At 40.6% G+C, this 10,561-nt stretch overlaps 1 protein-coding gene across 2 annotated transcripts in view; it reads left to right on the plus strand.

Moving 5' to 3' along the window:
• The window catches only part of LOC136626915 (probable cation-transporting ATPase 13A5), a 57,974-nt gene extending 48,280 nt beyond the window's left edge, over positions 1 to 9,694 (plus strand). The window contains exons 22-30 of one of the 2 annotated variants that reach the window (XM_066601877.1): positions 481 to 523; positions 1,193 to 1,302; positions 2,373 to 2,469; positions 2,717 to 2,789; positions 4,866 to 5,040; positions 7,672 to 7,859; positions 8,004 to 8,092; positions 8,185 to 8,265; positions 9,167 to 9,694. In XM_066601877.1, the coding sequence (XP_066457974.1) occupies positions 481 to 523; positions 1,193 to 1,302; positions 2,373 to 2,469; positions 2,717 to 2,789; positions 4,866 to 5,040; positions 7,672 to 7,859; positions 8,004 to 8,092; positions 8,185 to 8,265; positions 9,167 to 9,379 (1,069 nt within the window). In that variant the 3' untranslated portion in view covers positions 9,380 to 9,694. Of the gene's footprint in view, positions 1 to 480; positions 524 to 1,192; positions 1,303 to 2,372; positions 2,470 to 2,716; positions 2,790 to 3,027; positions 3,105 to 4,865; positions 5,041 to 7,671; positions 7,860 to 8,003; positions 8,093 to 8,184; positions 8,266 to 9,166 lie in introns of those variants that run through there. The other variant, XM_066601884.1, reaches the window with a different exon arrangement.
• Positions 9,695 to 10,561: the final 867 nt, after the last annotated feature.

Genomic DNA, 10,561 nt, shown 5'->3' on the forward strand with positions numbered 1-10,561 from the left:
CCGCACTGGTCCCTGCAGGGGCTTGGGTCGGGTCCCGCTGCGAGAATTCTTGCAGCGTGATCTGACCCGGCCATCTGCAGGCGGCCTAAATCATAAGGTTTTACAACGTGAGAGTTGGCCACATACAGTTGTCCATTTGAGAAGCACGGATTCTCCAAATCTAGGCCAAACACTAGCGGGTGCTGGCGGGGAGGAGCGGGGGGCGGGGGAGATTTCTCTCTCTCTCTCTTCCCCCCGCTCCTCCCTGCTCACTGCCGCAACTCACCGCTCTTCCCTGCCAGCACCCGAATCTTTAGAGACGAGCAGTCAGGTACTCGCATAAGGCACTACTCGCTCGAGTACTTTGCCTTAGCGAGTATGCTCGCTCATCTCTAATCACTAGTAATGAAGGCATTTGGCTAATTCCTCCTTGCTTGTTATTTCTGTATGTTTGACTGTAAAAATAAAAAGTACAATCTTCCGTGTTTTTGCGTTTTCCAGCTACTACGTGGGGATGTGTGGAGATGGAGCTAATGACTGTGCGGTAAGTACAAAAATGTGGCAATTTATATAACCCATACTTTTACACTTTCTAGGTATTATTATTTCTTTTTACAAGTAATCCACAATGTATTGTCATTGATTTTAATATGTCCCATATTTTATATTACAAGCTCTCAAGTTCCATGTGAGACTGTGAGGCTGTGAGATGAGACGGCTGGAGCAGTGAGATGGGGCATCTGATTGATGAGAGTGCACAGCACCGTCATGACATTACAGCCTGGCCAGTGACCCCGCGTACCTGAATTTTCTGTATTGCATATGGCCGCGGTGGCTCCCCGTCAGTAATGCACAGTACAGTTTTTTTTTCTTGACTGTATTTCCCGCGCCGTAGCTAAGTGATGACGCATTGTTTTCAATGGAGGCCGTCCGCACTGAGTCCGCAGCAAAACAGAGCATGCTGCCATTTTCCCTCCGCTTGCAGAATATGCAATTTTGTATCTGCTTGTATGACCGATTTTACATGCTTTACAATGCCTGCGTTTTGCTGCGGATCATCCGTGCAGATTCCGATCGCAGATTCCATAATTGGGATCAACCCATGTGCTCCCGGCCTAAAAAATGATTTCTTCATCTTTTTTTTTGTAAACATGGTCTTAAATATTAACAATGGACCCTTATGTGAACCATAATCAATAATTTGTTACTTTAGGCTCTGAAAATGGCCAATGCTGGAATTTCATTATCCGTACAAGAGGCCTCAGTCGCTGCTCCTTTTAACTCTCACATAACCAATATTCAATGTGTTCCAGAATTACTCAAGTAAGCAAACCGATTTGTAGGCAAGAATCTTATTTCTTATTTTACTATTCTAATCAAAACATTTTTCAATAAGAAACATGATTAACCCCTTGCTGTTTCAAAGTTTTTTGTCTAGTTTTACCGCATAATTTAAAAAAAATCTTTTTTTTTGTAATCATATTCTGAGATCCATGACTTTAAAATTTTGATAGGAATATTGGAGGATTTGTTTTTATGTGGGCTAAGTTTAAATTTTTATTGGTACTATTATGGATTACATATGGCTTTTTGATCACTTTTTTCAATTTTTTTATGAGGGGGGTGGTGTGGGGGTTTGACTATAAAACACAATTCTGATATTGTGTATTTTTCCTTATAGTATTCACTGTAAGGGGTACAAAATGCGTTATTTCACGAGCTCTATTATAGTGAGGTCAGAGGGGTTTGATCTGCTACGGATTTTCCACAGCAGCAAATTCCACACCTACTGGTGTAGACTTTGTCTAGAAATATGGTGCAAATTTTCCATGGATTTTGCCTTGGGTATTGCAAAGGGAAAAATCCACAACAAACAATTGACATGGTGCAAATTTAAAATCCACAGTGTATGTTAATTTCACTGTGGGATTCGTGTGAATTTTTTTCCATACCATGTAAATAAATTTGTTAAGATCTCATCCACATGGCTCGTAAATGCTGGGGATTTTCCATGTGGAAATTAAAATCAACAGTATTTACTCCTAGTGTGAACATACTCTTAGGGCTCAGTCACACAGGCGCATCGGCGCCCGTGTTACTGCAGGTAGCAGACGGCCGTACCTGAAAACGGACGTCTCTCTGCAGCTCTGGAGGAAGAACATGTGACCGGCTTCATTGCCGATCATGTGTTCTTTCATCAGCGCTGCAGAGAGACGGCCGTCTTCAGGTACGGCCGTCTTCTTTCTGCAGTAATGGCTCAGTCACACGGGCGCATCGGCGCCGATGTACTGGTGCCAGTGTGACTGAGCCCTTACTGTAAAGAGATGGGCTGGAATTCTACATTTTCCTACAAAACATAGTGTGAACCTAACATTATTATTTTTGTTTTCCAGGGAAGGACGGGCAGCCCTTGTCACATCATTCTGCATGTTTAAATACATGTCTATGTTTGGATTAATTGAATACATCAACACTTTACTTCTCTACTGGGTAATTAGTTATAATTAAAAAACCTCTGAATTGAACATTTTGCATTAATTACTATGTATGTAATATAAGGAATAACATTTTATTGGTAACCAAATAAAGCAATAAAGAAAATATTTATTATATTATTTATTTATTATAATATTATTAGGAATGCAGTAGACATAAAAGGAGCTGAAAGCTATAACTAATTAAACATCCAAAAATATCCAAACATCCAGTCAATATGTTGTGTTTTTGTGTCTTCCAGCAAAGAAACATTTTTGGGAATAATCAGTTTCTTGTTCATGACTTTGCAATCATGTTTGTAATTTTCTTAACAAGTAAGTAAACATTTCAATGCTTTTATATTAATAAATAAATAGCACAAGTCTATTAAAACAACATTTTTGCGACAAAATGTTGACTTTCAGACAATTCTTTAGGTTTTTTTTATAGGTAAAAGTGTTTTTTATATTTACACTTATCAATCACAAATTTTAATCCCCCTTCAAATTTAGAATTTCAATACATATACTTAATATGTGATTACTGCCTAATATAACAAGAGTTCACTCTTAGGGCGGTTTGAGACTCGCACATACGCAAATACGTTCGCCGCTATGGAGTGTATTAGTGCATGAACCAGGTAAAATTCTTTTTTTTTACCATTCAAATTTTGCGCTATTAAAAAAAAAGAGCCAGAAGATAGGTGCTGCCCTATTCTTTCTCACACGTAGTATTAATGTGCGAGAATCCTGCTCGTGAAAATGAAACTATTGAAATTAATGGTTCTGCTTTGTCCTGTTTTGTGGGTATGATTTTCACACCCGCAAAACAGAACAAAATCACAGTCATCTGTTTAAGATCTTGGGACCACTATTACTTTTAGACCTCATGCACACAGCCGTATTACATCTTTATAGAAGCCAACAGTTGTACAGAGCTGTAACTTTTCACCTATAGATGTCTATGAGGGCCTACTGTTCCTCTCTATGCTTTTATCTTCATACAAATAAATTTTTATACCAAGTATGACAGATGTTATATTACACAGATGTTCTCCTCTCAAAGCATTGTATCTAGGGGAATGTATCTCCATAAAATGGTACTGCGTAGGGATGCAGTATAGAGTCATAGGCTTCTCACGGGTACTGTTGTATCTCGTCTCAACCACAAATATGGGTGGAGACCTGACCAGTGACAGGTAACGCCCTGTTACTGCCCTGATAGCTTGCAATCTTTTCTTCGCTCTGGTTGTTCCTGCGGCCACTGCAGCTGGCCAGGCTGTGACTCTTTTCCCCGCTCCAGTGCCCCCCCCCCCCCACTTTCCATCCTCTTCTGTGCTCTCCTTCTTCCTGCAGCCACCAAGGCTTTCACTCTCCTCCCTGCTGTGGTGCCCTGCTCAGAGCTCTGCTCCCCTACTGATGACACTTTGCTTTCCCTCTTTAATTCTCCAGCCTGACACGCTCTGTCCCTTCATGGTGCCCCCGCCTATGGCACTGTTCTTCCCGCTGTAGCGCCATTCACCACAGTTTCTCCCCGCTGGCTGGGAAAGAGAGGCAAGAGGTGTCAGCTGCCAGGGCCATGTCACAGGGGGATGCGGCAGCTAAAGGGGAGTCCACTTCCCTGTGTGTGTGTGGCTCTCGGCAGCGGCTGAATACTATATTCTCCCCTTTGACTGTCAGGGGGGACATGAACACTGAGAGCGGGGAGTCCAGCTGCCAGATGTGTTACCTGGGCAAAGGAAATGGGCGGTGCATGTGGGGAGGTGTGTGTGCACAAGCCAGTCCCCAACTCTGGCCATCACCTAGGCATTCCCTGCAGCTGAGGACTCCCAACGAGGGGCGTAACTATAGAGGATGCAGGGGATGCGGCTGCACCTGGGCCAAGGAGCCTTAGAGGGCCCATAAGGCCTCTCTTCTCCATATAGGGAGCCAGTACTATTAATAAAGCATTATATTTGGGGGCCCTGTTATTGGTTTTGCATTGGGGCCCAGGAGCTTCAAGTTATGCCTCTGCTCCAAACCCATGTCTCTACCCATTCTTCCAGTGGAGACAAGATACAACAGTTCCCTCTTCATGTGCCACATTTAGACTTTAGTGGATCATTGCTGGTTTATTCTAGTTAGTACAAGGGAATATATTTGCACCCTTTTTTATTCCACTGAAAGTCAAGTTTGATATAGGTTCTCTGTAAATATGTCAGTGGCAATAACTGATTAGTAGTAGATATTTCATGTGTCTTTTTGTGTCAGCTTTGACTTGATCTTCTGGACCTATTAGGTATTAAAACATTTTGCTGCTAGGAAATAATGTTACAGTATGCTAACAAGTAGTAGTTAGCATCTCTGTTTTCTTAATGATTAGTTTATAATAGACTTCCAACTTCTAAATGTCATCTATTACATTTTCTGCAGTGAGTTCGACACCTGCATATCATAAACTTGCACCATATAGACCCCCGGGACAACTGATTTCTCCATCTATGCTGTTTTCTGTGGTGTACAATGTTCTGTTCACAATAGCTATGCAGACATATGCATTTCTCATAATCCAGCAGCAGCCGTGGTACAGCACTACGGATATTTTCAGGTAAATATAAGATAGAAATACAATAAATATTCTCTTTTAGATCATGTGTCTTACTGAAAGGTTTTTGACTATGGAAACTACAATAAAATGAAGCTTTTAAATAGAGATGAGCGAACGTACTCGGTAAGGGCGATTTTGCAATCTAGCACCGCGATTTTCGAGTACTTCACTACTCGGGTAAAAAGTACTCGGGTGCGCTGTGGGTGAGCGGGGGGTTGCAGTGGGGAGTGGGGGGGGGGGGGGGAGAGGGAGAGAGAGAGGGCTCCCCCCTGTTCCCCGCTGCTACCCCCCACTCCCCTCTGCAACCCCCGGCCCCACAGCGCACCCGAGTACTTTTCACCCGAGTAGTGAAGTACTCGAAAATTGCGGTGCTCGATTGCGAAATCGCCCTTACCGAGTACGTTCGCTCATCTCTACTTTTAAATTAATCATTATATTGATTAAAAAAAGACCGATTAGCTCCCCTGACATTTTTCTTATAGCAATTACTCATATTCACCTGAAATAGCCATGTTGCAATATGGTTTCTCAGAACACTGCATTGAGTTGTCCCTCTGTCACTCCTCCTGAAAATGTGTGAATAAATTGAAAACTGGGTGTTTTCATTCAACTTGTCAATGGGGCATTTACTGAAACAGTGTGATGCTGTCAGCATTGATTGTTCAGCATCGGAGTGTGCAAAAAGAAGTTAATCAAAAGACAAAATGTGTAAACATCTATGTAAAATGTTCAATGGCGTCAAGGAATGGCTCTATTTTGACATTGATTGCCTATTCTTACTTCCCTGATGAATATATTTTCTTGGACCGATATTAAATACCTTTTTCATCCTCTGTGGAGGGGTCCACCTCTGTATACAGAACATTCAGTCCTGCCAAACAAGTTACCTTTTCGATGTTGAGCTAATAGATACTGTGGTAGGTTTGATATCTTCAATATTAGAGGTCTTTGAACTCCTCCCAATGCTGTTTGTATTTAGGTACTGGGGCTTTATGTGTTAATATCTTGTTTCAGGATGTTGTTCATTGAAAATAGATACACAGGAATTGCATAGTTATTACAATATTAAGAACTGCTAGTCATTTATGATATAATTATATGATACTTTTGCTCTTTAACCCACTGTCTGCCAATATAGTACTTTGTTTAAAGGGGTTTTGTCATTAGAAAACAAAATATCAATACTTACTTATTCCTTCCCCGTCAGTTTTCTTATCACATCTTCTCCCCGCCGATCTCCTCCTGGCTCCTCCAGTCCCCTGGGTCACCTCACCTCTAGCCGGCTGGATCCTCTTCTTCCTGTGATGTTACACATATTCTCGGAAGCCTCCTTCCTGCAGGTCAACGTACGCTACGTCACTAGTGACGTAGCGTACACTGACCTGCAGGAAGTGGAATGCCGAGAATGGACACAACATAGCAGGAAGAAGAGGATCCGGCCGGCTGGAGGTGAGGTGACCCAGGGGACTGGAGGAGCCAGGAGGAGATCGGCGGGGAGAAGATGTGGTAAGAAGACTGACGGGTAAGAATAGGTAAATATTGATTTTTTTTTTCTAATGACAAAACCCCTTTAATCTTTCAACTTTCCTACGTAAGGGCTAATGCACATGGCTATCTATATTAGCTTCTGTTTTGTACAGAGCCATAAAGATATAGTAGTGAACTCAATCTGTGTATACCTAGTGGCATGCTTCATAGTATACTGCATAGGTACAGAGGCATTCATTCTTGCGGAGAATATCTCCAAATCAGTGTTTCCTAACCTTTTTCCGCTTGTAGCACACCTCATTAAAAATCACCCCTGCAAAAAAAAAAGAAACAAAATATATCTCTTTCTTGCAGTACCCCTATGAGTTCTCATGGCACACCATGGTGCCACAATGCCTTAGTTGGGAATCACTACTCTACAAACTGTCAAACATGCTTCATTAAGTGTCATCTATATAAAGACTAGAGATGAGCGAGCGTACTCGGCCACGCCCCTTTTCCACCCGAGTACCACGATTTTCGAGTACTTCCGTACTCGGGCGAAAAGATTCGGGAGGCGCCGTGAGTGAGTGGGGGGTTGGAGCGAGGAGTGGGGGAGAGAGGGAGAGAGAGAGGGCTCCCCCCTGTTCCCCGCTGCTACCCCCCGCGCCGCCGCGCCTACCCCCGCCCCCTGGCGCCCCCCGAATCTTTTCACCTGAGTACTAAAGTACTCGAAAATCGCGGTGCTCGATCGAGTAATTACTCGAAACGAGTACGTTCGCTCATCTCTAATAAAGACCATGTGGTTCCATACTAAGGAATTAAATAGTTACTTTGCAGTACCTTCCACGCTGTGCGCCCACATGAGCACTAAAGTTTGTGGCACTGTATCTATGTTTAGGGAAAAAAATATATTGTACTTTTTAGATAACTCAACTAAGGAAACATTTTTATGGCTGATAAAAAAAATGTGAAGATTGCAGTCAGAACTTTATCATATACTTTATATGATATTTTTCATATTTTCCATTATGCCATGTACCATATAACCTTTTTTTCTTAATTATGCATGACTAGTGCAATAACAAAAACTTAGTGAGGGAAAATCTATTGTAATGGATATCACTGTGATAAAGTAGTGACTTTTACTCACATTGTTCTCAGCGCCTGCGATCCAGGAAACTCCAGCTTGAACCAGAATCTTACCCAAGAACTAATCGGAAAAAGACATAAGAAGAACTATGAAAGTTTTGAGAACTCAACACTGTGGCTACTCACTGCTGTACACTTTGTGATCTTGGCCTTTGTCTTTTCTAAAGGGAAACCCTTCCGAAAACCACTATATACTAACTGTGAGTGAAAATACAGGCAGTAATACAAGTTGCTTGTAGAGCTTTTGGTTTATTATTATTTGACTCTGTTAATATATCTAATTAGATTATTCACTTTAGTTTTGGCCCAAAGTGACTAAGTCAAATGTCCTCTTTTTTTTCTAGATATCTTTGTGGCAACATTAATAGTAGAGTTTGCACTTACTTTGTTCTTTATATTTGCTGATATCAAGAACATGTATCTTATTTTGGAGGTAAGCACATTTGTAATAAGATGATTGTTTATAATTTTACAAAGCTCTTATTGGTGGTATGCTATTGATGTTGGTATGATTTTGCTTTGCAGCTTGTCTGTACACCCAGAAGCTGGAGGATCCACATGTTAGTGATGCTCATTATATGCCTTGTTGTGTCATTTATAGTAGAGGTGAGTGTCATTCTAAAGATTTATGATATATCAATCTGATGTTTTTACATTTATGATCATACAATTGCGGTAATTGGTAACAATACAAATAGTTTACAAACGTATATTCTATATTCTATAATTTAGATGAGTTTGCCAACATAAAAAATCTATCAACATTAACATCTGGAAAATTATTGTGGAATGCATTGGCCTATGAAGTACAGAAATATAACAACTAGGGGCGTAGCTAAAGGCTTGGGTGCAAAAGTTTATCTTGGGCCCCCCCAACTTCTCTTAACCCCTTAACGCAGAGGCGTAACTTGAAGCTTCTGGGCCCCTATGCAAAACCTGTAGCAGGGCCCCCAACTATAAAGCTTTATTCATAGTACTGGGCTCCCGATATGGAGAAGAGAGGCCTTATGGGCCCCCTTAGGCTCCCTGGCCCGGGTGCAACCGCATCCCCTAAAGTTACCCTAGTGATAACAATACAAATAATACTGAGGTTATAGGGAAATCTCAACTCATACCTTAGCAAACATAATGAATTTAAACAATTATACTTGACTATGATTCCATGTATGTATACAAGGGTAAAAAAATGGTCAAGAATAAAGGGGGCAGGGTGAAAGAGAGAAAATGGATTTGAAGACAATAAATCTGCTTAGTTTTCACTCTTCAGTATGTTGTTGTTACTAAGTATGGATTCTGCAAGTAATAAACAACTGTGCTAAAAGAAAAGCTATACAAAGTCCTAATAATGTGCTATTGCAATTAATTTTCAATTAATAGTACCAGTTACAAAGAAAAATTGGTTCTCTGGCATAATTGCACTTTTGTCATTTACTTACCTTTTCAAACAAGCTGTTCCTATAAAATAGTAAATTATTATTATTGTTTTATATTGCCTTGTTTTCTTCAGGAATTCATTCTGGACAACAGAGCTCTCTGGTTAGCTTTGAAGAGATGTCTTAAATTAAAACCTGGAAGCAATTACAAAAAATTAAGAGTGATTTTAGAAGAGGACAAAACATGGCCACCCATCGCAACGACAGTTTATGCAAATAGCGAGGAGGCCAATGGAGATACCAAAGAATACGTAAATCTTGCATTTCAATATGATGAGAAAGTTTAGAATGAAAATAACGGAAAACAAAAATGCGCAAGAAGTGCAGAAAAGATCAATTTTTGCAATCAATAAGGACATCTAGTTACCTCAACTGAAACACACACTATGCAAACAGAAAAGCCAAAATGTTTTGGCACCTTTAAGGAAATCTTATTGCCAATGGCTGTCATCATGGCTTTTCTTTCAAGATTTATTCTTATGGCATGTGTCTGTTTTTTTCACTATTGGAACCTGGAGTGTGGTAGTTGTGTGAATGTGAATAGACTGTCTCATGTAAATAAAGTTTCAACATTGTATATTAAAAGGTTATGTAACATACAAGTATACTTTCTATTTCCTTACTGTTGAAAAGATAGTCACATGCTTCAAATGTAAGTACTGTTTACATATACATGTAGTAAAGTTTAACTTCAGCGTGATAACTTTCTGCAACAAGTTATCATATCTAACCTCATTGAAAAGCTATTTAGTATGCAAGGTTGAAAAATGTCCATCCAGTTCAGCCTATTTATTTATTTAAAGGGCAAATAAACTGTGGCACAGAAAGGCATCCTAACGATCTGTAAAAATACATTCAGGACCTCAAATAAGTGCACAGCTGCAACAATTATTGTTACAATATACATAGAAAACCATGATGACTTCACATTGCAATACAGATTTATTGGACGTAACAGATCAAACCCTTTATTGCATAAAGGAAGGGTAGAAGTATCGGACACCTCATTACTCATAGTCATTTTAAGCCCCCTACTCCAGTTGGAACTTGGTTAACCAGGAGAATGGGAGGCACTTATAGATGCGGTCAGTGTAAAGCATGTCTGTGTGTGAAAGTGGGATCGGAATATCATGATGACCAGGTTCTCAAAACGTTTTAGTTTGCAAACTGTAATACATGCCAGTAGTATATGTATGTTTATGTGACTGTGGACAATGTATCTGTATTTTGGATCACATTGACGGCATTATGAATAAACTGAACAAACCTGTCTGAAAACATGTAGTGGAGTCATATGGTGGAAACTAGAGATGAGCGAGCACCAAAATGCTCGGGTGCTCGTTACTCGGGACGAACTTTTCGCGATGCTCAAGGGTCGTTTCGAGTAACGAACCCCATTTAAGTCAATGGGCGACCCGAGCATTTTTGTATTTCGCCGATGCTCGCTAAGGTTTCCTTGTGTGAAAATC

The sequence above is a fragment of the Eleutherodactylus coqui genome, chromosome 1 (assembly GCF_035609145.1).
Source record: "Eleutherodactylus coqui strain aEleCoq1 chromosome 1, aEleCoq1.hap1, whole genome shotgun sequence".
NCBI classification, from domain to species: Eukaryota; Metazoa; Chordata; class Amphibia; order Anura; family Eleutherodactylidae; genus Eleutherodactylus; species Eleutherodactylus coqui.